Genomic DNA, 25,871 nt, shown 5'->3' on the forward strand with positions numbered 1-25,871 from the left:
CCGTTGTTGAGGAGCAGCGACGTCGCCGTGATGTGTTCGGCGACGAAGTGCGGCGTCCGCAGGGCGCGGTTGTAGGTGCTTAGGTGCGAGGGGGTGGTGTGGAGGTCGGTGAAGGGGCCCGGGAAGCCGTATTGGAGGATCCCGGACGGGTTGACGGGGGAGGTAGGGATGGGGAGGGGTGCGGAGGAGGGAATGGTACCGGGGACGGGAGGGGAGGCGGAGGTGGTGGAGGTGGAGGTGGGAGGAGGACGTGGGATAGAGTTTATTGCGGATGGTGGGGTGGAGTACTGTTTGGGTCTGGAGGAGTAGAGGAAGGCTGTTATGGAGGCGCCTGTAGCGGCTGATGCGGCTGCGACGATTGCCAGAGTGGTTTTGGACATTGTGATTGTAAGACGCAGTCGGAGAAGGGGAAGGGAGGAGGAGGGAGAAATGTCAGAGCATGCTGTAGTAGCCTGAGCGTGATTGAAAGGCGTCCTGCATCCTCCATCAATCGATCATGGGGTTTAATCATTGTCTTAATAATTTAAGGTATTGGCACGCGCCCGCGTGCGTGACTAAGCCGTCACGTGTAATAGTACCTAACTAAGCCAAACCAAGTCCGGCGCGCTAATTCTTTTTTCCGTGCTGAGTTTGAGGACCTTGATTGTCAGCCACCAATTCAGCCAAGCCGCTTTCGGCTTACCCCAATCAGGCATTATCATATCGTGCATATGTAGTACGTCGTTGGTGCAGCTGCCACCCAAACCCTCCGCAAGTCAAGAGAGATCCTCCTTCACTGTTCACATCCAGCCCATTCTCCCTCGTTTCTTTACCGCCTCCATACCTACACTATCGCTGGAGTAGCTGCTCGGAAATATCTGAACTTGCATGCTTGGGCTCACCATCACCAGCTCGCAGCCGCCCGCGGCGATTGACCTGCCGCCAAGATGGTCCTCGACAATGATACCAGGGGATGGATAATGACAGGCATCAGCGGCATCGGTATGCACTTCCTGCTATCTATGAGGGTAATATCCTGACTGTGGTTCACATAGCATGCGTGTGCGGTGCCAGCATTATCTGTGTCGATGTTATCGCTCGACTGATCCCAAGATACCGAAACTTTCAAATCGAGGACAGTGATACCTTTCTCTCCGCTTCGTTGAGTCTGAGCTTCGGTGTGATGGTACGTGAGCTGTCGTCGTGCTCGGTAAATGTTGACTGACTCGTTACAGCTATTCTCCTCACTCTACAGCATGCTACCAAGCGCAAAGCGGTACCTGTTATCTGGGGGTTTTGCTCCGCAGCCAGCCTCGTACCTTCTCATAGGACTTTTCCTCGCCGGCGTTTTTGGCATACAACTCCTCTCACGGGCCATGCATCACTTCATCCCGACCCATATCGTGGACTGCGATCACACGCATGACGGGGAAGAGGGCAACTTGCAGGAGGAGATGGAACAGCATGCTCATGATGACTCTCATACTACTCTTGATCAGTCTCTCCCAAAGCTCAGGTTCACGCAGGACGGGGATGACGAGGAGACTCCCCTGTTGTCGAGAAATACAAGTAACAGTCCACCAAAGCGGCGTCAATTTTCTGCGCCGGAAGACACCAACACGCGGCAACCGTCGGCCAATGGTTTTGTGACCGCTCCCTCCAGCCGCAGACCAACTCTGGTTCCACGAAGCTTGACAAGAACATTCAGCAAGTTTGCCTCTGCAAAGGTAGAGTGCGATGAAACCGGTCCATGCAGAGGATTCTCTGATCCATGTGGGCAAGATTGCTTCAAGGCAGTCACTCGACGACACTCCGGCTTACCAAACAGCGCTCCCTCTCGGCAAACGACGTTTCAACGCACGCAATTGGCCTTCAGCAATCTCCAAAATGCGCCACAGGTGCCAGAGGCGGATGAAGGAGGGGCACCCACCGGTCGGTCTCGTACAAGAACTGGTGGGAGTGATAGGCCTCATTCTGAACAGACCCGCTCTGCAATTCATCACTATCACCATCCTGTCAAAGAGCACACTGAACCTGTAAAACCGGATGGCTGCCGTCGTGCTTCTAATGGTTCTTCTCAAGGGGACCCAAAACCAGAGCATCACCATCATGTTCCTACCAACGCGTTCCTCAGTATTGGGTTGCAAACTTCGATTGCTATTGCCCTGCACAAGGCTCCCGAAGGTTTCATCACTTACGCCACCAATCATGCCAACCCCAAACTGGGGTTTGCCGTATTCATGGCATTGTTTATTCACAACATCACCGAGGGATTTGCCATGGCTCTACCGTTATATCTAGCCCTGCAGTCACGCACCAAGGCGATAATATGGTCGTCATTCCTTGGTGGGGTGTCACAGCCACTGGGTGCGGGTATTGCGGCTATCTGGTTCAAGGTAGCCAGGGGATCGGATGGAGTCGGGAGGCCCAGCGAGGATGTGTATGGATGCATGTTTGCTATCACGGCTGGTGTGATGGCCAGCGTTGCTTTGCAACTGTTCAGCGAAAGTCTGGGGCTGACTCACAACAAAAACGTGTGTATTGGGTTTGCTTTTTTGGGAATGGGCATTCTGGGTGTGAGTTCAGCTTTGACCGCCTAGGATGGCTTGATGAGATATGGGATATGGTATACGGATCTTTGGCTTTACTGTTGCATAGTTTAGCGTCAGCTCAGGGGAGTTGGAAAAGGCATTCATATCAGGCATTACGGTAGATCTTCTTGCATTGCTTCTTGAACATGTTCCATTCGGAGTGGGCTGAACGGCTGTCTTGGTGCATTTGATCGTTGTATTCTGCGGTCACCTAAATTGAACCCTTTAAATAGATGACTTCACGATACTTGGTCAATCTTGGCATTCTTGCAGTACTTGCCTAATCAGGGATTTGTGTCGCTCAACACCAAGATTTTCTCTGTACACCTCATTCTCGAATAAGGAGACCAATCTCAACAGACTTCTTCTATTTCACCTTGTAGATCTTTCTCTTTCGACTCCTTTCGCGTTCATCGGCTAGAACAGCTGATATCTTGACGATTTATTTCATCACCTTTTTGGGTCATTAGTCTCTGCTTCTCTATATATATTGCATAGTACTCCGTACATTGATTCCTTTCTAAGTCTCACCGCCATCGACATGATTCTCGGACCGATCAGTCTGATCGACTGCGCCGTCTTCGTCTTCTTCCTCATTCCCCAAGTTCTATACCAAGCCGGACTCGGGCTGACACTCCTCACGGTGATCAAAGTCTTGCCATTCCTCAGTACGCACACCACACAATTACCTTTTCGATCAAAGAGCTATCTCCCAACAAAGGCTAGATCCGAGGCTAACAAGATCCCCCCTCCGCAGTCCTCCAGCTACCGTACCAGTTCATCCAAGAGCACTACTTCATGGGAAGAGACGAGCAGTCCCCGTTCGTGCAGCGCGCCACCGTCTTCCAGGACATCGTGATCCGCTGTGTCCGGTACGCATTTGCGCACATGCCCGCCAAGATCGGCCGGGTTTTCTTCTCCAAACAGGTGGCGTACCCTTTTTTCCGCTTTCGCTTGTTGAGGCATGGGTATCGGTCCTCGCCTGTCAGCGTGGAGGAGGTGCATAAGAACGGCATCCGGGGTCTCTGGATTGCGGGTAGTGAGTCGGCGGAGAAGCCGGATGTGGTGGTTTATTACTGTCATGGTGCGTAGATTTCCACTACTTTTCTCTGGGTATTTGTAGATAAAGTTACTCCCGTACTGGGGTTGATGATGATGGATGCTCAGGTGGCGGTTTCTCAATGGGCTCCGCGTACTTCTATCTCGAGTTTCTGATTGCGTGGATGACTCGACTGAGGGAGCGCGGGTTCAAGAACCCGGCCGTCTTCGCTCTCGAATACACCCTCGTGCCCGACGCCGTCTGGCCCCAACAATTCGTCGAGACCTACGCTGGCTACAAGCTCCTGATGGATTACATGGGCGACGCGTCCCGGATCTGCGTGAGCGGCGATTCTGCCGGTGCCACCCTCATCCTCAGCCGACTCCTCCATCACGGCAGCTATGATGAAGAGCCCGTCGTCTACAAAACCCGCAAGCCCGCTCTCGCGGTGCTGATCTCCCCGTGGACCCATCTCATCTCACCCCTCAACCGAAACACGGCCAGTGACTACCTCGATGCCAACGCCTTAGAGCTCTACGGCGCGCAATACCTAGGCGCCGAATCAGCCAGGAATGCCCTCATCTCCCCCGGTCTGACGGAGGGGAGATGGAAACTCGCCAGCCCGACCATGGGGTATTGCATCGTTTACGGCGCAGAAGAGGTTTTCGCGCCAGCGATCGGGGAGACGATGCGGCACATGAAGAATGATGGTGCGACAGTTGAGACTAGATGCGAGCCCGGCGGGATCCATGCTTGGCCGGTGGTTAATTTGTTTTTGGGCAGTAGTAGGGAAGAGAGGTTGAAGGGTCTGGATCAGCTTGTGGAGATGGTAGTTGAGAGGATGGGAGTGGGAGGAGGCGTGCAAGAACAGGTGAGTGAAACACCGAAACAGAAGAAGAACATGACGAGGAAGGACGATGCGGGCGAGGAGGCGTACCTCTCACCGAAGACGACTTGGCCTGAGAAGTGGAAAAACCCGGAGTCATACACTGGGTAGTTGAGTGAAGTCGCGACATCAGTCCGGCCTCTTGAAAACAGCTGCGCGGCAGCTCTGCATTTTGTGCAGTCATCCATAAATTAACAAACTAGACTACCGAGCATCATAGAGATATAGAACATCAAAATAGAACAAGACCAGGTCATCAGATTAGATCAAGTTGAAAATGAAAAGAGTAAAAAAAATTATATTTTTTTTCTTTCCAAATTTCCTTCATCGACACATCACACGCACCAACCATGCTTCGACGTAGTCGCGTGCAGCAGAGACCATATCCTCACGGATCGGTTTCTTCGCACCCTCTACTCACTCAGCACGGGCGTGTGATTTAACAATAGCAGTCTCGGGAAAAGAATATCGCTCCATCATCATTTGACCTTAGCCTCTGTATCGCCTCATAGCGAAGGAAAAGTACAGAGGATGAGAAGAAGTAAGTTAAATAAACGAGGAGAAAAATAGACGAGCCAAGGGTGCCCGCTTGTCTGGCGCGGGGGGCCAAAGAACTTGAACTTTTGTGCTGGTTCTTGAGTTAGCGTGGCGGATCTCCCGCGGTCGTGGTTGCTTGTCCAAAAAGTTTAGGAATACAAAAGCTGGCCGAAGCCCCCCGGGTTTTGAGCATTTGGTTGTTGGGGGCCGAAAAATAGAAGCTCCATCTATGGGCTGGGAAGGTTTGCCGAGAAAGCTTTTTCGCTACTAGTACTAGTAGCCTGTCGTTCAGGTGATATTTTGATGCCAAGACTTTGGGCGGCTGCTACTACTAGTAAGTAGTACTATATAGTACTGCTGCTGCCGGTTGAGAGCCTGAAGTCTTAGAAGGAGAAAGGAAAAAGGACTTGTGTTGGGTGGGGGTTTGGCTTTTGTTTGTTTCACTTTGACGAAGGGGGTGCTCTGTGGAAAGAAAGGAAGGAGGGAAAGAAGGACTGAAGGAAATTCAAAAGGAGGGAGGGGGAAGAGTGAGGGCAGGCACTGCGTGGTGCAGTCACTAGTCGCACAGGGCCTTCCTCAGAACACTCACGCCTTATCATATCAGTTGTTGCACTCGCCTTCACAGGCGGACAGGCGGACAGGCGGACAGGCGGACAGGCGGACAAGCAACACTACCGCTTAGATGCGGAAAAGACTTCACTTACAAATAACCTCGTTTCCCTGAACGATCTAGCCTTGGGCTAAAGGGTTCAAGACCCAGCAATGAGCCAGGAAAATCACCAGCATTATCAGAAAACTGCAGCGATAACAGCGGCATCCACGTCCACGTCCACGTCCACACAGCAACAGCAACAGCAACAGCAACAGCAACAGCCCTCCGAGAATAGCAACAACAACAATACCACATACCGACCCCGCTCTCCAGATCTGTCGGCTTTTATCTTACCTCCTCAGCAGCTGCAACAGCAGCAACAACCTGTTTTCCATCCAAGCTATCAAGATTCTTCCTCTTCTTGGCAGCATCAACGGCAAGGAAGTAGTGGTCCGGCTTTGACGGGTTTACCGGCTGGTAGCGGATCATATCCGCCTGTGACGCATAGGGGAAGTTACGACGCCAGTCCGTATTTTAGTCCTCAGGGAAGCTTTTCTCTTGGTCAGGGACAGAGTCAAATTCCAGGGCAGACAGGTTATCTCATTGGTGGCACAGGGGCTGGTGGGCAGCAGCAAGGCCAGGTGCAGAGGAGGGAGACGGTTGGATACGGGACGGCGAGTGCAAGTGCGGCTGTAGGGGAGTATTCGAGGTTGACGCAATCGCCCACTGCTACTGCTGGTGGTGAGAGGGTTGGTCCCGGACACAGCCAGACCCTGCAACAGCAAAGCTTTTGGCAAACCCCGGCCTCCGGCTTCACCGCTCCTACTCACGAACAACCGGTCGGGTCGGTTCCATCTTCACTTTTACAACTCACACAACAGCCACCACAACAGCCACAGCACAATATGCCGCCATCAAGGAGAAAACGAGGTCAGACAGACGACAATGATGATAGTGGTGATGTTGATTATGCACCCGAGTCCTCGTCAGTAGGAGGGGCTGGTGGCAAGTCCTCAAGGAAAAGGAAGTCCGACAACGATCAAGCATGGACGTCAGGGAGAGCACCAGGTGAGGTCGGACCGTCCCTGGGGATCGATATCAAGACCAAGTTCCCGGTCGCCAGGATAAAGAGAATCATGCAGGCGGATGAAGATGTGGGCAAGGTGGCGCAGGCTACACCTACCGCTGTTTGTAAGTCGATATGCCATTCCATTAGGCTGTTGTACTTTGTGTGCATGTGGTTGTTGCTAACGTCTTTTTCCTTAGCGAAAGCACTCGAATTGTTCATGATCGCACTTGTGACCAAGGCAGCAGCAGAGGCCAGAGATCGATCCAGCAAGAGAGTGACAGCGGCCCATCTCAAACAGGCGGTAATCAAGGATCAGACCTTTGACTTTTTACAAGAGATCATCGAGAAGGTGCCGGATCCGACAGAGAAGAAAGGTGGTGGCAGTGGTAGAGCGGCTTCGGAAGATGTTGACGATGGGGGCGGAGGGCCAGCCAAGAGGAAACGGGCAGCGAGAGGGAAGAAGAAGGTTGACAGTGACGAAGATTAAGGACGGACGATGATTATTGTTTCAGGGGCGGTCCATGACGGGTGAACTTGGCTTCTGGTCTGGTCTGGTCTGGTCTGGTCTGGTCTGAATGTGGTAGTTTGTCTTGCAGCGGGAGTCTTTACCTTGCCTGGCTGTGTTCTCCAGCAAAATGAAGAAGCTGATCTTCCCTGTTCTGGCATGCTGTGTAACGGGCATGTCCCAGCCACGGATCTGGACATAGCACTCTTCATTCGCGGGCGAAGTCCTGTTGTACACGTATCATGTTGGTGACTTGGCCGTACTCGTCTGGATACTGACAAAGTTTTCTACCCTCCTTCGGTCCTTCCAGCATGTGATCCCCTTGCGAGCGGCTACGAGAGGCCGGCCCCTACATGAAACGCATCCTGGCGACAAGACTACGCAGCAGTTCACTCGAAATCTACCGCCCCGCAGCGACTGTGCAGTATCTCGCAGCATGAAAGCATATAATGAGATCTGTGTTCGGTCCGGGACAATAGGCCCAGTGAGTGGGTCAACCACCGATCCACCGAACGCAAAGACTAAACGACTAAACGAGTAAACGACACGCTTGACCTTGACATGTGATCGGCGCCGGCATGGGATGGGGCCCTCCCAAATGATCCTATCGAGATTTCGCCCCGTCATGGACTCGCTGTCATGGTCGGAACCACAGTGGATGGGTCGCGTTATTGAGGCCTTTCCTGTCCTTCCTTTACTCTTCGACGGTCTCATTAGCTTCCACATTCCATGGCTCCAGTATCTGGTCTCGCAACCCTGGCACGTTAACATCTGCGGCTCGCAGCAACACGTGGCCGGTATGGAAAAGTTCTCCCAGTATCGGGATCGTGGTATGCGCCCGTCGGTTCAATCGATATCTTCAAGCGCTGAGACTGACACCTCCGTAGGTTCCGGCATCGCTCCTTTCCTACCTATTCCGACTGAAGCCTCTGGCATCGCCTTGCCGTTCCATATCTTCCTTTTCACCTTCCGCGTGCCTCTACTGCTCACGGTCACATCGTTCTACTTCCTATTCTTACAATGGCTACCTCTTGGACCTCTCGCAAAGAAAGCTGCGCTCTGGGTGATCCTAGGTGTACCTGGAATATGGTGGGTGGATCTGCAGATCGATGGAGTCAAGAAAGGGTATGCCATATCCAACATCTGCAAGGAATATCGTGATTGACCCATCACAGCTCGCTTGCGCAGAATGCTCGTCGCCTACCAAGTCCAGGCACCATCATTGCCTCTTCGAGCGCATCCCCTATCGACGCGCTCTATCTTGCAGCGATTTTTGATCCGGTCTTTACTGCTTCGTACCCATCCACACGCCTGGTACAGCCAATCACATTATTCCAAGCAATCCTTCGAGCATTCTTACCACCACAAGAAACGCCGCACCCGAATGCTCGCTTAGTCAACCTGCAGACCATGCTGGCTGAATACCCAAATCAACCTATCGTGGTGTTCCCGGAATGCACCACCACCAACGGAAAAGGCATCTTGCCTTTTGCACCCAGCCTCCTAACCGCCCCTCGAAATACCAAGGTGTTTCCCGTAAGCCTGAGGTATACCGCACCGGACATAACCACCCCAATCCCCGCATCATTTGGCACATTTTTATGGAACCTATGTAGCAAACCTACACATTGCATCAGAGTCAGGATCGCCGAAGCTGTATACCGTACCTCTACCGCTCCTTCTGAATCAGGACCGGCTGTAAAGACATCATCGTACAAGACGAATTTCTTTGATACGATGCAGCAAGACACAGCGAGCAACGGGGAAACATTGGTAGCCGAAGATACACATTCCCCAGGATCCTTAAACAAGGAGGAAAGAGTCTTTTTGGATAAAGTTGCTGACGCATTGGCGAGATTGGGAAGGGTCAAGAGGGTAGGATTGGGTGTGAGAGAAAAGCAACATTTTGTGCAGAGTTGGACTAAGAGCAGAAGTCGAAGGAGATAGACAGAAACACATTCCGAAAAGAACAATACATAGGCTGCAGCCTTTTTTGGATGTACCTGCGGCTCGATTTCTACTTGGAGACAGTAGTTGGGCCTGATAATCAGCAAGCTCTCAGGATCAGCCTTCCAGGCTCAACTCGTGGTGCATCAGAAAACGCAATATCGCCCACAATGCCAGAATGCTTTGTTTTTGACTGGAATGCAGCGATCGCGCAATCCGCCACTCCGCCAACGAGGAATGCAGTCAATCGCGAGCAGGATCTGCTTGAGAACATCTTAGACTTATCAAAACTTCTTAAACATGCATGCCACCGTGTCCATCTGCCGCACGCAAAGGTTTCCTCAACAGCAGATGCTGCTGTCTACACCCGGATATGGCCCGACTTTTAAGCTCACCTCTCCTCTTGTTATCTCTCCTCGTCTCCGCCTCCGCAACAACAACAATAATCTCCTTCTACCATAAAAACTCTTGCGCATCCGATAGCCCCAGCGCAGGCGATAACTTCACCAGCAGCAATCTCGTAGCCGGTTCAGGCATCTGCTACAATCCACCAATCAACACCATCGCCTTGGACATTGCCGAGATCGAGGATGGATGCTCTAGTAAGCCCCCCTTGTCCGTACGCCCTTTCTTGGTACTCCGTATCACAGCACTCCTCCAATCGAACCCCCAGCCCAAGTGGAATCATGCTCTGCCCCTGTATAGCACCCAGCAATCCGTTCCCAGAGAAAAAAAAGCATTCAAGCCACTAACATCCAGTCCAAAAGTTACCGCCTACCTCGACACCACCTGCAGCATGCCCACCTCCGAAGCCCTGACCAGCACCGACTCTCTCTGCTACTTCCTCGGGCCGGAGGAACACATCGGCTCGTTCAAAGCCAGCTGCTCTCGCACCATCACCAGCACCAGCACCAACGAATCTGCTTCGCAGGGCCATGGAGACGGTAGCGCTGCGACGACGAGTCCCGGATTGCAGAGCACGCCGACGAATGGAGCGAGTTCAAGGGTTGGGCCGGTGTTGGAACGCTGGGCAGGTGGAGGCGGCTGGGTGGAAGTGGAGGTCAAGGCCTTGATGGCGATCGGGGCCATGGAGGTCGTCTGGGGATGGGGAATGCTCTGAAGAGGACTTTTTCCGATCTTGTTTGCTGTTGCGATGGCAAACAGCGGACCGGGAGACGGTGCCGTGTAAGCTAAGTTTGATTGGACATGACTGAATTCACACACGGGGCACGAGAAGGATCCAGGATCCCTAGCTATCTGACTTAACCGGCGCCGGGATGGCTTTTCTTCTATTGCGCAACAATCATTCTCTTTTTTCCTTCTGGGGAGACGGGGAAATACTGGACAGACTCGTATTCCCCCCCCCCCTTACCAGAACAATCGATCTCATCTCAGTAATGCATTACCCATCCACCTTCAACATTTACATGTATTTGCCTGTATCTGTGGATCCAGTCAGTCTAGAGTACACCTCAACTCTTGAGCTCAGAGCGTACTGAGAGAGTAGAGAGGGAGAGAGGGAGGGAAAAGAGGAGACAAGAAAAGCAGAAGGGTAACGTAGATGGAACAGAAATGTGTGAGGGCGGGTCTGTTTTTTGTTGGTATCTCTGCATCATCCATCATCCGTTATCCACGAGATACTCATATTCCCATCCTTCTCTCAGTATAACATGAGAGAGCCTCGTGTCCACTCTCTCCATTCCAATATTTTCTCTACCCAATTCCTGCCCCTAGGCCTCCGCTCCATCTAGCATTCCTCTTTCTTCTTCTCCTCCTTTCCTCCCTATATTTTGATTTAGACTTCAACCTCCCCCCACAGACACGCCCTCAGCTGCACCACCGCCGCAATCTCCAGGATAAATTCCTGCAGGATAATGGCATTGACAAGTACATGACCCAGACTGACAGTGGGTGTTGTCATTGAATTGTCATCACCACGCTCACCAACACGATCATAACTACCCTGTTCGCTCGGCGTGCCAATACCGGAGGCACTGGCGTCTTCACTAGTGACCGAGTCGTGGTCTTTCAGGGCGCGGTCGAGGAAGATAGATTTAGATTGCTGAGCCGAGGTGACAGGGTAGGGGGTTGGTATTGCGAGGCGAGTCTGTAGTAGATCAAGTGTGTTGGAAGCACTGCGGGATGTTGCTTGGCTTGTTGGTGAGGAACCAGATGGTGGCAGGAACAGACTCTGTCGTAGTGGTGAATCAAGGTAAGGAGGTCTTTGCAGGCGGTTCATTGGACTGGGTGAAGATGCGACTGATCCATCAATGGAGCCGAAACCTTCAGAATGTAGTGTTCGAGGAGACCGACGTCCACGACTTGTCGCCGGCTGACTTGAGACCTCGATCGACTGGCGGGTTGGAGTGGGTGCTGGAGAAGAACGGCCCACATCTGTTGAAAGCCGTAAGCTAGCTGGCAATGATGGGGCATCGGCATCTTCCATGTCCTGATCGTTCAGGTTGCTCTTTTGGGAAGCAATCAGACTGTCCCATCCTGGTGTTTGATGCTTCCACTGACGAACTTGATCGATCAATCCTTCGAGGATCGAGGTGATTGTGGGTTTGCCGTCCTGAAATGGTCGAGGTAAAAGCCAGCCATCTAGACGCGTCAATCTACAAGAAGCTATACACATGATTGCCTCGGTCAGGGCCAGATTCGTCATGGTGTCATTTGCAAAAAAGGAGGTGAGCAGAACCTCGATCTGGTTCATAAGTACGCCATCCTCCAAAATCAACATATACGTCCCCTGATATTCATCAAGAGTCTCTTTTTGAGCCGACTGTGCCGAACAGCTGTGAGTCTCCAGCGAGCTGAGCACGTCTTTCAAGATTTCACTATAGGATTGATCGAGACGTCCGTCGTTCAAGATGATTAGCGGCAGAGTCATCAGACCTTGCAAATGAGCATTCAGCTCGGACAATTTTCGCAACGGCAAGTTAGGGTCTTCCTCCCGAGTGTGGATGAGCGAGGCCCAAGCATAATGATGATGGCGTTGCTGGGTAACGGACACGAGTTTTAAGGCAGCAGTAACAGTTTGTGGATGTTTTGACTTCAAGCTCATCATGACCAGATCCAAAAGGTTGAATAGATCGGGCGAAGGATTGTCTCGCCCCTGTTCCAAAGCCGTCAATGCGTCCAGCGATTTTCGGCGGCTGAAAGACATTCTCTGCTTTCGTGATTCCGCGCGATTAATGGCCTGATCTTTGGAAGCAAGCAGATATTTGAGAATCCGACCTACCAGATCTGGATTTTCCAAACACTCCAGGATTTGGTATAAATAGATGACGACGGATGCAGTTGAACCTCCATTTATGTCGGATGACTCCAAAAGAGATGGATAAAGTAGTTGTTGAAGGAACAATACTTGGAAGTGGTCAAGTAGAGTATCTTTGACCTCGACAGACTGGCAATGGTTGAGAGTATCCTGCCAAAAAAGTAGATACGAAAGAAATGCATCCATATCCTGTCGAAAATTCTCTGTCGGAATGCCCGTGTCATCTGAGCCAGACGTGTGGTCTGAAAGCGCCAATATTGGTGGTAGCTCTTCTCTATCCATGATCGAAGGCAACCTCCGGCTTAATCGACTGTACAACGCTCCCAGTCCGCTAGCCATCAGCGTAGCAAGATCGCTTTCAATCATCCACCTCTCCAGCTCTTTCGATTTTGAGGCCGTATCGGTAAGATAGAGCAGGCCAGTGCGGGCAAAATCCCCTGTTCTCCCATCGTGGTGAACGTAATCGATGAGGAGGTAGAAGAGAGGAAAGTCGGTCCTCCTTGTAGCACCGGCAAACTCAGCGTCTTTCGTGGCAAGTCGTTCAATAGTCTCGGGACTGTGTGAAGGGTAGAACCATGCCGGAAGCATTTCAGGATCTAGCCGGATCTTCGTTGTTATCCCAAACAAGAGCTCGACCAAGTCACCCTCTTCTTGCTCACTCAATGTGATGATCTTGGTGCCTATCGTCCTCTTCACCAGGTCGACCAACGACCTAGCAAACAGCTTGCTGTCCAGTACTCCTTCGACCTCGCCATCGATCAATATATGGAAGAAGCGAGCTGCTTCGTTGATGACTTCCGAATCTTGCGAAGACAGGGCAAGCTTGGTGACAATGATGTAGAGCTGGGTGGATGCGGCATAGACAAGGCAGGAGTAGGGTGCTGTCTTCTTGGATTCCTCATCCAGCAGACTGTTCAGGCGCTGCAAGCAATTGCGGCATTGATCCGCCGCACTTTCGTTTGAGGCGAGTGGACTTGACGTTCGCCATGTTTGCTGAGCAAGTAATCAGGATCGTAGTGTACCGCTGTCCCAGAGGGGCCATACCTGCAAGGCATTACAGGTTCTTTTGAAAGCCGCAAGACGTTCCGCGGGTGTATTGGTGGGACGGGGTTTGTTTGGGGAGGATCCAGTTCCGCCGATGATTCGGGACCACTGTCAGTCAAGTCAAACGAGTCAGTCATCCGCCTCGCTTCTGTCACGCGTTCACTCAGACTCACAAAATCCATCGGCGATGTGAGGTCGCGTCATCGTGTTGAGAACATACTGCGTGCGCGAGTTTACAGTACTACCTGGAAAGCAGGAAGAGCAGGCAGAGCTCGGACGCTGCAGGCGTGACCAATCTTGATCTCAGGCCTGCAACACCACTGGCTGACCTCCCTACAGAGGTCCACAACAAATTACAGGAGTCATTCAAACAAGCGTACTTATCAGGCAGGTGCCTATAGCGTCTCACTGTACTTCACCTACGTCTTACTGCAGAAGCACCAAAGAATCAGGCATAATTCTGATCCATAATCTCATGACCTCTATCACGGGTTGCAAAGGAGATACTGGTTTCTCCCCTCGCACAGTACCTTACTAAGGTAAGAAAGAGCAAGTCTGCTTGCCAACGCCCATGGAGCTGCTTTTCCTACTTTCCCTTCTTCTCATTCCATCCTCTCCTTTAATCTCCGCTCTCACCCCCTTTTCAACAATACTGTAACCCTAAAGATGTCCTTCTCATCCGAACCCGCCCTCTCCAAACCCACCCCAGCCCAAACCATCTACCAGCACTACCCTCACCCCAACCCTCACCCGCGAACCACAACCTCCAGCAAGGCCTCCATCGCCTCGCACAACAAGGATTCCTGCCTCCCACGCATCAAACCCATAACGAAGCACAGCGGCATTTCCGTCTCATCCTGGTTCAAAGCCTTCTTCCAGATCGTCATCGCCCTCTCCACCCTCGGCGCCTCCGTCTCGTTCAACTTCATCCTCTCCGACATCAAGGAGCCCAAGTTCATGTGGAGCAAGCCCCAGATCCAAGTCTACCTGTCCATCAGCTGGCTGCTTTTCCTGCTGGCCTTGGCTTTTGCCAGTCTGGCGTCGACGCTCCTGAATTTCTTTCAGGGACACGCAGTCAGGGATTGGGATGGGGACGATCCGAGGAGGAAGAGGGTGTTGCAGTATTATGCGACGCTGACGTGTTTGGTGCTGTATGGATTGGTGATTGCGGCGTTTGCGGTGATGGGGTTGGTGGTTATGGCTTATAGTTTTGTGGTTGGGTGGGTGGCGGTCGGGTTTACTGCTATGTTTGGGATTGGGGGCTTTTTGTGCATTGGTATACAGAGTCCGTTATGCTTGTCTTGATTCAAAACGCGAAGAGCGGGACGGGAGCCACCTCAGGCAAGCAGGGAGACTTGCGTTGTCCTGGTCAGACTTAGTGACATCCTACTTGGGCAAGGCTGCACAGATTTGGACATCAGTTGGTATCTAGGATTCCTGGATTCGTGGCTGTTGATCGGACATGACACATATGTACAAGTAAGGAATAGGTCGTTGAACCTGCTTGGGATGAGGAGTACTGCGGATTAATGACTAGTACTAGAGATATAACATAATGCTTAAGGCTTAAGATGTGAGTTAGAAATGTCGAGATGTCCTTGTGCTAATAATGTATCACATATTCAGATATTTGTCCTGCACAGGAAAAGTGGCAGGAGAAGCGGAAATAATAAAGGGGCAACCCCTTATACCTGCACAGTGTGGGGGGGAAACCCAATTTGATTGCCTCGCTAATAGAGCTTTTCCGTCCAACTACCTGCTATGATATACAACAGCATCCTTTCATCGTTAAAGACATCAGCAAACAAGGTTCCCATCCTCCCAAACAAGTTCCGCCCACCTCAAAAACAAGTTCAAGATTTCGAATGCTTCTTCGCTGTCCCAATATGCGTATTGTGAACCTGTCAGTCTGTCAGCCATACGTACGTATGCACTAGCGTTCCGTCCACTTATAAGACATACCTTTGTAGCAAACCGCAAACTCGTCAACGTCTCCGCCAAATGCGCCTGCAACGGACTGATCATACAGAACATCAGTGTCTTACTGTTCCCACCCAATGAAAATTGCAGCAGATAAGTGAGCTTGCTGTTTCGATACGGGATATGTCCTCCATCTTTGCCCTGGCCGAGCGCACCGATAACATCGCCCAGACAGCTGAGGCTGCGATTGATGTTTTGCGTCTCCTTCAATCGCGCTCCCTCGACTTTGCTCTGGCTGAGACGCTCGCTTCCCGCTAGGTCGACGAGGTTCAGTGTACCCTCGCTTCTTTCGCCGGTGATACTGTTGTGGCCGGACAGTTTAAGGATGAAGACCGAGTGGGAGCGCGAAGAGCGCTCGTTCGCTTTGGTTGCGGCAACGGAGCGGTTGCTCATGGCTTGGGCAAGGATTTCTTCTACTTTCTCGGGCGAGTCGAGGTCAACGGATGTGATGTCCGTGATTGTCGTCTTGCATGTCTGCATGTCATGTCGTATTTCATGTTTCTTTTTGTCAAAGTCATCCGGTGGTCCGAGAAGGTCGTTCAGATTCTCGTTGTATACTTCCACAAAGCTTCCTTCCATTTTATACTGCCAGCCCCTCTCTTCGAGACCCTGCGCAGTGTCATAGATCATGTGGACGGCTCGTGGTATCATCCCGTCCTGCGAGGACATGGTATATGTCTTTCCTGAGCCAGTCTGTCCATAACAGAAGATGCAAACATTGTACCCATCGAGGGCACTCTGAATGAGCTGGCTGATTTCCTCAAAAACCTGCTGATTCTGAGACTTCGGGCCAAAAACCCGATCGAAAGCGAACGGATACTTCTTGGTCGTGACCGTTCCTAGACTACTCGTTTCTTCTGCTCCTCGCACTTCGATCTCTTTGGCATCTTCTCCATCGTCAGGGAAAGCAATCTTGGCCTGCTCATCAGCAGCGTCCATGCTCAGATTCGGTCGTACCCTGCAAAAGACACGGATGTTCCCCTTGAGTTCTTGGACCTGATTATGCAGTTTCCGCCTCAGTGTCTCTTCTCTCCGCAGCTTCCCCTGTAATTCTTGGGCTTGTTCAATCGCTTCCCGCATCTGCCGTTCCATATTCGCATATGCTTCTGACTGTGATTTGCTGTCAGATTCTAGGTACTCAACCTTTGCTTGAAGTGCTTGTCTTGACGCTTCCATCGTCACTGCATTGGCTGAAGCGGTTGCAAGATTCTGTCGCAGATCGACGTTGAGTGCTCGCTCCCGTTCAAGGTCTGCTACAAGCCGCTCGGTTTCTGCTCTGGCCACCCTGATTTCCTGGTCTTTAGCATCAACTTCCAGCTGTTGTCGTTGTTTGTCAAGTGCACCCTGCGTTGACAGTTGACTGACAGCACGGATTCGTTGTGAACGCTCTTGCTCTAGCTCATCCTCCAGCCTTCTTTTGACATCTCTGAGTTCCTCCCTATGGTCGTTCTTGATCTGTTCAATATCTTGTCTTGCATCTTGCTTGACATTCTCAAGCTCGACTCGATGTTGTCGACCGAGGTCATCCAGTTCGATCTCTTGATCCCGCGCTATCGTCTCCCGTATCCGGTCGGCCTCTGATATTCGGTATTTCGCAGTCTCGAGTTCGCTACGTAGACACGTATTGTTCTCAGTAAGTTCGGCACGGGCCTTTTCCAACTCGGTAACTAGGGACACAAAAAGATACGTCAACTGGGCCACCATTTTGTCATCTACGCCAGAGATGGATAAGGCGAGAACAGCCTCTCGGATCTTAGGGTAAGACGTACTTGTCGACTTATAGATGTTGATTGATTCCTTCATATCCGCTGTGTCACTGACTGTCTGATTCAGCTTCATGTACATATCGCTCCACATGCGCTCGAAATTATCGTATTGCTCCTGGGTATCCCATGCTTTGGTGTTGGAATCTCTGGTCAGAAATTTATCAAACTTTGGGGGAGGTTTGCGCGGTCTGGACGTATTTAATGGAAAAGGAGATGACAGGGGAGGCTTGGGAACAGGGGTAACAGGACGAGGTAATCTGCTTGGACTCTGCTCCCTGGGAAGCTCATCTCCAGAGCCAGACCTAATAGAAAGGCCTTGCATAGCAGTGGAGAGGGATGCATCGCGAATTTCATGGGGCCTGCCCGTGGAGATGGGACAACCATTTGAAAGAGCCTTCTGAGGGGTTGAAGGTTCGAGAAATGGACCTCGTGTCTTGCTCGGACGCAATGAATCCATGGAAGGAGTCACGTGGACTGACATACCTTGAGGTTTGGCACACTCCTGTGACTCATCATGCATTGCCAGTGATGTAGCTGGCCTCGTTGGGCCAGTCCGTGATGATGTACGGTTATGCGCATAAGAGGTCTTCAGTCGGTTGTGGCTTTGAAGGGACTGTGGGCGTCCGCCTGCGCCTACACTGCTCGAGAAGGAACTGTTGGAGGTATTTCTCGAGGACGCCGAAGTCGGCCGAGACGAGAACATGGAAGATACCGATGAGTTGCGGCCCAGTCCTGCATTTGCCGTCGCTCTGGCGGCAGGGTCGACCGTTCTGGAGGAAGGCGGTGCTCGGGCGTTCTTCTTGATGGGTTCTCCTGCTGTCTCTGTACCTGTCCTCCTCTTCGACGGCGGCTCAGGAACTAGCCACCAGTTATCAAAGCAATATCTCCCAGGCCTGGTGGCACGTACAACTAGAATGAGCATGCTTGCGAACAGTGGAAGGAGGTGGCATTGTGCCAGCGTTCCGAGCATTAGTCGTAGATGCAGACATCTCGTTGAGCCCTTTGTCGGGTGAAATATGGCGGCTCAGTTGGGGTATTTGAGAGACAAACTGATTAGCTGTTAGTGACCATCAAGTGCAGACTTCGGTGGTGGGATAATATAATGCTTTCACGTACTGCATTTTCATTGTGATCCATTGTGAGAACAGAGAACTGGTTGTGAAGAGATCGACGGCTTGCCCTCAACAGCAGGCTATCCAGCAGCTGTTCAGCCTCAAACAAAACAAAGGTCATGCGCCGATCAGTTGATGCTGCGGTAGCAGTGAATATTGTATTCACATTGAACAATGGGTAGATCTCCAATTGCTAGATTTGGTGTTTACATTTTTCCGTATTGAGACTAAGATGGCTGTCTAGTGTTTTTAGCTCCGGTTCCTGCCTAGGCTTCACATTTTATGTGGCCATCTTTCACGTGTCTTTCAGCCCATTGATCAACAATATTCTATTTTGCGTGTTCCTTATTACTATCTTACATATATTGCAATGGACCATGCTAACCCTGACCACACCATCATCGCCCTCCAGATTTATCATGTCGTTGATCAATCGCTTGGAATGTAATTGTCCACTTCTCAAGCCAACATTACCATCTGTACTTTTCTCGAAAGCCTCAAGAACACTACGTGAAGTCCTTCTGGCAACCGTGAACGATATTACAGAGATGCATGCCTGTGGATCCAGGTGAGGAACTCCGTAGGTTTGGATACCATCTGTACCATGGAGGTACTTCAAGAGCCGCTTTTGGAGCCGCTCCTCATGGTCAACGATTTCTTGCCATGCTTACTCCTCCAGTTACTCAACAGTTTGTAGTATGCTCCGTACGCATTTGTGATTTGCTCCTGCAAGCCCCAGCTTGTCTTTTAGTGAATTACGAGGTTTGAAGTAATAACCCCAACGACTCTGGGCGTCTCTGCTGCCGCACATCATCGCAATATGAGGACCATAGACCTTGTACCAGCTGAAACAGTAGAAATCCACTTCGAGGTCTTTCATGTAAGAGGCCAGTGCGGAACCTAAGCCACACCACCCACACAAAGTAGAGCATCAGGAATGGTGTGTACCATTGAGCAATGGCCTTGTGTTCGAACTGGTTCCTAAGACATTCGATGAGTGCGTGCAACTTGTGGCAAGCCATGTATTCGGGTTGAGAAGCTTCTGGAGCTGACTTAGGTCCAGTACGGGATTTGTGCGACTGGTAGCAATCCACGATTTCACGGTAAGACCCTTCTACTCAGCCAATTGCACCCAGGAGGCGATGTTGGCTTCACCATCGAGCTTAAAGACTACTATCTCCGATCCTCACGGGAAGTTAGGCGATATGGAGAGATTACGGAAGAGCTGGGTAGTCGAAGAGCTGAAGACGACCCATCGGGGCCGGCATTCACCTATGCGGCACCTGCTTTGCTACCTTTTGCCTACGTTGTTGCTCCAGTCTGTCAATCAAACTCAACTGCATCTACTCGAGATTTTCGGAGGGTCCTACGAAGTAGTGACCGCCTCTAGCACCTGGCTTCCCTAGCGTTATCAAGATATGTTTGGGTTGGATTAAGTACAGCGAATTGTTTTCTTGCAGACTCTACATCAAAATAGGAAGACGTCTCAGCTATATGACAACATTGAAGCAAAAGATAATTACGAAACAGCCTAAACCCAGCTTTAGAGCCTGCTAGCCTTCTAGTGAAGACCACCAACGTGAGTTTACATGCTTCAGCTTAGTCGAGGTACAGGATACTGGCGTAGCGGAACAGATTGAGCAGCCTTGCACAACTTCAAATGGAGTGCAGAACTCTCCATATGTAATATTTATACAAAACCTAAAGTATGCACTAATGTTTTGTCCTTGACCAAAGCATGTGATAGATAGTTGGACGAAGCCACACCATACCAAATTTCCGAACGCCTTGCTCTGCTCACTGTACGAGAAGGCATGATACACTTGAGGAGCGACCGGATATCCACGCCCCAGCAGAGCTCACTTCCTGCGCCGGCGACGAAGTTCCACATTGAATTCACCATTACTGTCGTTTTCGTCAACGACTTCCTGTTTGGAATCCGGTGGGTATAGCACCTGGTCCTGTTGCGATTGCTCTCCCTGTGGCCGAGGTGGAATATACTCCGAGCTCCAGTCTGCATCTGCTGCAAGTTCAATGCCTTTATTGCTCAGCAGAAACTTTCCCAGGTCCAGTACTGCGTTGAAGGTCTCCTGGCTGGTAGGCAAAATGTCGCTATGGGGAAGAAGAAATCCATAGCTGCCTGTGTCTCTTAGCTTGAGTTGATAAGCGTACTTGACCTTAAGCTCATGATAGAACCAGTCCAGCGCACTGCCACCGTTGAGCTCCATCCGTGGCCACACCTCGTCGGCAGTTCCATGAAAAGCGGCTGTATGACCTTCGCAGGCGGACGTCACGCCATACGCTTGACTGTGTGTTAGTCGGATTGCTTTGGCCATACCAATGGCTAGTTCCTCCAAGTTCTCCAGCGTCGGCGGATCCTGCTCACAGGAATACGAATACGGATACAGAATCTTCTGTGAGTAAGAATGCAGATCGAGGAAAGCTGCAAATCGAATATTGTTGTGTTCTGTCTCATATTTGGCCCAGGTTGCGAATTGATGAGCTTCAAACCCCTCGAACGGGCCATCACCTGCATAGCTCTCGGAGCAGGGATTACTCCTTTGGGAATCTCCATCCCATTGGTAACCGAATGCACGGTCAAGGTCGACGCCGGGGCAAAACCGAATGCTTGTCTGTTGCCTGTTCTTACGCCAGAGCCTATCGTGGTCCCACGTGTATTCATAACCATCGGGATTGATAGTGGGGACCAAGACCCAGTCAAACTCGTCGACAAGTTTAGTAACACCTGGGAATCTCCCATAGCGTGTGATGAGGGAATAGGCCAGATAGCTTGTCGCGGCAGTCGATATCCATTCACGGGCATGAGATCCTCCTGTGATCAAGATGGTGTGCCGGGGTTGTGCGGACATGGTATCGTTGGCTTGACGGACTCCTATCCGGAATGCAGGTATATCACGACCTTCATAACTGACGCCCACTGAGATCATCTGGACATGCGTAGGAAACAGCGAAGCCATGAGCCGCATCCATGGCCTTATGACAGAAAGAGGCTGGTAGTCCTTGAAGAACAGTTCTTTTCCGTCATTAGCACTTTCGCGGTTCAATGACGAGGTGAAGCCTTGGTGGTCGTTGAACGGTATCGAAGCGTGTTGGCCAATGGATGCAGACGGATAAGATTCGAAGATCGCTTGGGCAAGATCGGGCATGAGAGGAGAGTGAGCATTGTGCAATGAAGGTGGGAGCAGTCCAAGAAGAGGTTCGACCACATCTTTGGCCATTCTGATATCCACCCAGTCGTCCGCAAACTCCCAAATGTCCAGGTAGAGAGTGTCTGCTGCCTCAGCTAGGGCTCTTGCCTCTTCTGCAGTCTTGACTCTGAACCTCAGTACCATGTCACCACCATAACGGGTGCGTAACGTCGATGGAATCGATGGGGTGGAGGACTGCCGCGCGAGGTATGGTGAATGATTCACGGTCGTGGGTGCAGGCCCCCATATCTTGTGTATGATGGCGTCGCGTAATCGTGTCCAGGGGTGAAGGGGCCTTTGTGAACGATGAGAGGTGTGTGGAGCCTGGTTCAAAAGGGTATGCAATGCGTCTTGGTGATCGGTGGGTACAGTGAGGGCACAGTTGCACAAGCTCAAGGAAACAAGAAGAGCTCGAAAAAGCGGCGCCATGACCAGCACAGAGGCTATCGGTGCATGTACATGCTATGTATACTGTAAAAAGAAGCGAAAATTCAAATTGAAAATAGAGAAAAGCGCAGAGAGAGTATGGGAGTGAGACGATTACATTTCCGCCTTTGTGTATGCAAGATGACCAGCTTGCATTTTCGGATCAATGCATTACATAACTAGGCAACGGCGAGTGTGTGACTTGTGCGGGGAAGGCGCGAGGACCAATCGGACTTAAACTAATACGGTAGCCATCCGCAGCACTAGCATGTGATGGTTTCAACCAAACACGCTCTTGCAGGAAGTCCGGAGGTCCTCACAATGAGCCACCTCGACAACTAAATACAACAAGTGAAGAGTAATTATATACTATTAACAGGCTGAAGGAGAGCATCAACCCTGTCTCAGCCGGCTGTGAAGCTCCATGTTACAGATCCCTCCAGGCCTTTTCCAGATTCAAATGTTCGCTAGTCTAGACATTTAAGATTGTTACCTATGTAGATGCTGCGCCTGCGTCTAAGCCCATCACAGTCCGGCTCATATCGAGGTAGATGTTGAGAAACAAGGGATGGCTTGTTGAAAGAGCCAATGTCACCATACGGATAGCCCCATTTTCGAAGCAGGAAGTGCTGATACTCCCGGCATTATTTATCGTCCCAGAGAAATCCATGCCTGGTCAGAACTACGAAAACTTTGTTCGCCATACCTTTCGAGCTTTCAGTTGCTTCCTACAGCAATAGCCAACTGAACCGATCCTTCCGACATCTTGGAAAACATACTAAAATCGGTCCAAGATTCCCAGGATTCCTGGCCCTCTAGAATCATTTTCAACCTACGCTTACACGATGACAAAGAACAGCAAATCTGATGCTGTCTCATTTGTATCCCATCACAGCAGTTTCCAATCCATCGTCGGCTCGTTTCCCAGCATAGTCCTTCTCAAAGAAGATGTCGATGGCCTTGCTACTTTCCACGAAGCATGCATATACCATGCCGCTACCAAATCCGTCTTTGTAACATCCAATCAAATACCTCTTCCCAATGGTCAAACAGACGATTTGACTTCCAACAAGAAGATCGTCGTGACTCGAGTCTACGACCAGGACGATCTTACCAAGGTTGTATCTGTTGATGTTACGCCACAAGATCTTGTTATGCCCAACGGGGGTATTAATTACAAGTCAGGCTTGCTGTTTTGCGCCCAGGGCAACAAATCGAATTTTCCACCTAGTGGTCTAGTCTACGTTCCCAACACGGAACCTCCTTATAGCACCCAATACTTGATCTCATCTTTTCATGGCAAAGCATTTAATTCGGTCAACGATGTGATAGTGCATCGTCGTGATGGTTCAATCTGGTTCACGGACCCCTGCTATGGCTACCATCAGGGAATACGGCCTCAACCAGAATTACCTTGTCAGGTATACCGATTTCATCCCGATGAGGACAGCATCCGCGCAATGGCTGACGATTTCATTCGACCGAATGGACTTTGCTTTTCTCCGGATCTGAAACAACTGTATGTGACAGACACAGGAGCTGTTAGTGGTGCTGAGGATGTACCGTTTGACCAGACAGGTAAGTCCAGTATTTACGCTTTCGATATCCTGGAAACAAATCACGGTAGGTGCTGGAATTCCAATCTCTCTCGGTCAGCTTCAGCTTACATCTGTAATCTAGGACCGTTTCTTGTAAATCGACGTCTTTTTGCATTTGTAGCATCTGGGTGTCCGGATGGCATCAAATGCGACACCAGCGGAAACGTCTACAGTGGCTGCGGTGACGGCGTCAATATATGGAATCCAGGAGGAGTGCTCATTGGCAAGATTCTCATCGAAGGTGGCGTAGCAAATTTCTGCTTTGGAGAGACAGGCACACTGTACATGTGTAACGAGACACGTTTATGGAAAGCGCAGTTGGGAGAGCATATTCGTGGTGCTCTACTCGGTCTCTGAACAAGGACAGTATATGCCAGTGGTAGCTGGATGGTTAAATGTGAGGTGACTTTCACGCCTACGGTGTGCTTATAGCTGGCAGAGATTTATACTCAAGGTCCAATGAGAGAGCTTAGGAAGACTGATGATGCAGCTTTGAGCTTAACATCACGGTCACGGTCACGGTCATGGTCACGGTCACGCTTTGCGATTTGCACGAGCCCAAGATAGCTGCTCTTGGTGCTCATCTCACTCTTACAGGTAATTTATCTCACCCTCCTCAAGCTTTGTGACCCCTTACGAGGAATGTAGGACCTCAAACAGAAGCTATAATATTTGAATGGAGAAATGTGCAAACCACCCTAATCAACCTCTTACGACCTTGTACAAGCCGTCACAAAAATTGCCGACCGAAGAAACGCGTACAGACGGGCGAGTCAGCCGTGACCTCATGGACAACTACGACCAATATTGGCCACAATCCATCATCCAAAATCGAGCGATGCCCAAACGAAGACCGTTTCATTACGAGCAGACGCGAACGTGTGCGATACGCTACGAATACCCGCGGTAAAAATCCACATGGCGAAGCTCAGTCGAGTGCCAATACTGGTCTGGAGTGTACAGCTAGCGGAGAAGAGAACTCTATCGGACAAAAGTCCCAGCCCTGAACTCGGATTTGCGACTTGAGGGGAGGTGAGGGTGACTTACGGTTACTCGCAGAGAGCTAAGCCAAAATACATAGAAGTAACCCCTTTTACGGTTTGGTGGTGCAGCAGCTTGAAGCCTACTCTCTGTATGGCGGAATAGTCTCACAGCTCGCTGAGTTTGGGTGTGACAGAACACGATAAATCACTATCCACCACTCTGTCATAAAATGCACTCTTTTTTCTAATTGGTTTCTGCAGCCGCTGCCGCGCTATAAGCGCACCTTAAACAGCCGCTATCAAGTTATATCCGTCCATTCAAATCTTATGTCGTTTTGAGTAGACGCTAGCGGTTACTTTGACCAATTAGAAAAAGAGTGCATTTTACGACAGAGTGGTGGATAGGAAAATGATTCAGTCATACCCTCACGTGATCACTCGCAATGACCCGCACAGAGCCACAACTACGCGGTACAAAGCGAAACCTCGCGGATCAACACGGGGTGGCAAGTTTTTATTCGCCGGAGAGGTTTCCTACTTCATGTTCCATATATCATCCCTCATGAGCTCCATATATAGCTCGATAGGTGTAAGACAAAATCAATCAATCAAGCATAAGGTAATTATATTCAGGGTTTTTTTGGTAAAATATCTTCCAAGTTCTCGCTAACTAGAGAGTAAGAAAATGACGCGTTTCTAAATAATGGTCACATGAATGCCTCGACCTTCAACACTACGTGGAATGAATGGCCACGGGTGATGAAGCGATTTTTTTGATATGAAACCGCACGATTCGGCCATGATTACCCAGACCAGTCTTTGATCCAGATATTATCTAACAATGGTAGCCTGATTCTCCATGTAACATGCTTATGATAATCGTTCACCCTTCATCCTTCCAAACCTGAATACGTCGAGTTACCAGGGTGATGATCGCCGGAATGCCTTCGGGGAGGTACATTCAGAGCGGTACATTCGGCGAGCGGTACATTCGGCGTTTGGGTCTTGGCGGGTTTTACGTCATACAAATTACTAGTGAATTTGCCCATCAGAACCAATTGAATGAATTGACGTTCCTGTACAAAATCTGCATTGATATTGACGTTGAAGTTACTTCCCAATTAGGAAATGGAAATAGAAAACGTGGTGTTGCAGAGATAGCTCTATCCCTGGGCCCCTCTGCCTGCTCTGCCCTTACCCCTACCCCTGCCCTGCCCTGTACCCCGTTTTGGCACCTTTTCAGCCTCTAATGCCTTCATTGTGGGGCCCCTCTTGCGGCCAGCTCTTGATTGCGTCATAGCGTGCGTCATATCTTGCGTCATTGCTTGCGT

At 50.6% G+C, this 25,871-nt stretch overlaps 11 protein-coding genes across 11 annotated transcripts; 8 read left to right on the forward strand and 3 right to left on the reverse strand.

Moving 5' to 3' along the window:
• Positions 1-926: 926 nt before the first annotated feature.
• Positions 927-2,579, forward strand: EPUS_08625 (uncharacterized protein; the record flags this gene model as incomplete). Its single annotated transcript, XM_007788804.1, has 3 exons — positions 927-981; positions 1,035-1,165; positions 1,215-2,579. The coding sequence occupies 3 exons, from the start codon at positions 927-929 to the stop codon at positions 2,577-2,579; spliced, it is 1,551 nt and encodes a 516-aa protein (XP_007786994.1).
• Positions 2,580-3,111: 532 nt separating this feature from the next.
• On the forward strand, positions 3,112-4,606 carry EPUS_08626 (uncharacterized protein; the record flags this gene model as incomplete). The annotated part of the gene is made up of 3 exons (XM_007788805.1): positions 3,112-3,238; positions 3,328-3,654; positions 3,738-4,606. The coding sequence occupies 3 exons, from the start codon at positions 3,112-3,114 to the stop codon at positions 4,604-4,606; spliced, it is 1,323 nt and encodes a 440-aa protein (XP_007786995.1).
• A 1,188-nt stretch (positions 4,607-5,794) lies between these two features.
• On the forward strand, positions 5,795-7,180 carry EPUS_08627 (uncharacterized protein; the record flags this gene model as incomplete). Its single annotated transcript, XM_007788806.1, has 2 exons — positions 5,795-6,815; positions 6,891-7,180. 2 exons carry the CDS (start codon positions 5,795-5,797, stop codon positions 7,178-7,180), a joined length of 1,311 nt encoding a protein of 436 aa, XP_007786996.1.
• Positions 7,181-7,823: 643 nt separating this feature from the next.
• On the forward strand, positions 7,824-9,145 carry EPUS_08628 (uncharacterized protein; the record flags this gene model as incomplete). Its single annotated transcript, XM_007788807.1, has 3 exons — positions 7,824-8,028; positions 8,086-8,323; positions 8,374-9,145. 3 exons carry the CDS (start codon positions 7,824-7,826, stop codon positions 9,143-9,145), a joined length of 1,215 nt encoding a protein of 404 aa, XP_007786997.1.
• Positions 9,146-9,518: 373 nt separating this feature from the next.
• Positions 9,519-10,265, forward strand: EPUS_08629 (uncharacterized protein; the record flags this gene model as incomplete). The annotated part of the gene is made up of 1 exon (XM_007788808.1): positions 9,519-10,265. The coding sequence occupies one exon, from the start codon at positions 9,519-9,521 to the stop codon at positions 10,263-10,265; it is 747 nt and encodes a 248-aa protein (XP_007786998.1).
• Positions 10,266-10,940: 675 nt separating this feature from the next.
• Positions 10,941-13,648, reverse strand: EPUS_08630 (uncharacterized protein; the record flags this gene model as incomplete). The annotated part of the gene is made up of 3 exons (XM_007788809.1): positions 10,941-13,415; positions 13,467-13,574; positions 13,640-13,648. 3 exons carry the CDS (start codon positions 13,646-13,648, stop codon positions 10,941-10,943), a joined length of 2,592 nt encoding a protein of 863 aa, XP_007786999.1.
• Positions 13,649-14,132: 484 nt separating this feature from the next.
• On the forward strand, positions 14,133-14,771 carry EPUS_08631 (uncharacterized protein; the record flags this gene model as incomplete). Its single annotated transcript, XM_007788810.1, has 1 exon — positions 14,133-14,771. The coding sequence occupies one exon, from the start codon at positions 14,133-14,135 to the stop codon at positions 14,769-14,771; it is 639 nt and encodes a 212-aa protein (XP_007787000.1).
• Positions 14,772-15,319: 548 nt separating this feature from the next.
• Positions 15,320-18,349, reverse strand: EPUS_08632 (uncharacterized protein; the record flags this gene model as incomplete). The annotated part of the gene is made up of 4 exons (XM_007788811.1): positions 15,320-15,367; positions 15,429-18,070; positions 18,120-18,261; positions 18,329-18,349. The coding sequence occupies 4 exons, from the start codon at positions 18,347-18,349 to the stop codon at positions 15,320-15,322; spliced, it is 2,853 nt and encodes a 950-aa protein (XP_007787001.1).
• A 795-nt stretch (positions 18,350-19,144) lies between these two features.
• Positions 19,145-19,714, forward strand: EPUS_08633 (uncharacterized protein; the record flags this gene model as incomplete). Its single annotated transcript, XM_007788812.1, has 2 exons — positions 19,145-19,204; positions 19,388-19,714. 2 exons carry the CDS (start codon positions 19,145-19,147, stop codon positions 19,712-19,714), a joined length of 387 nt encoding a protein of 128 aa, XP_007787002.1.
• A 469-nt stretch (positions 19,715-20,183) lies between these two features.
• Positions 20,184-21,962, reverse strand: EPUS_08634 (metallocarboxypeptidase ECM14; the record flags this gene model as incomplete). The annotated part of the gene is made up of 1 exon (XM_007788813.1): positions 20,184-21,962. One exon carries the CDS (start codon positions 21,960-21,962, stop codon positions 20,184-20,186), a length of 1,779 nt encoding a protein of 592 aa, XP_007787003.1.
• An 842-nt stretch (positions 21,963-22,804) lies between these two features.
• Positions 22,805-23,914, forward strand: EPUS_08635 (uncharacterized protein; the record flags this gene model as incomplete). Its single annotated transcript, XM_007788814.1, has 2 exons — positions 22,805-23,582; positions 23,640-23,914. 2 exons carry the CDS (start codon positions 22,805-22,807, stop codon positions 23,912-23,914), a joined length of 1,053 nt encoding a protein of 350 aa, XP_007787004.1.
• Positions 23,915-25,871: the final 1,957 nt, after the last annotated feature.

This window comes from Endocarpon pusillum, assembly GCF_000464535.1.
Source record: "Endocarpon pusillum Z07020 unplaced genomic scaffold C722111, whole genome shotgun sequence".
NCBI lineage: Eukaryota > Fungi > Ascomycota > Eurotiomycetes > Verrucariales > Verrucariaceae > Endocarpon > Endocarpon pusillum.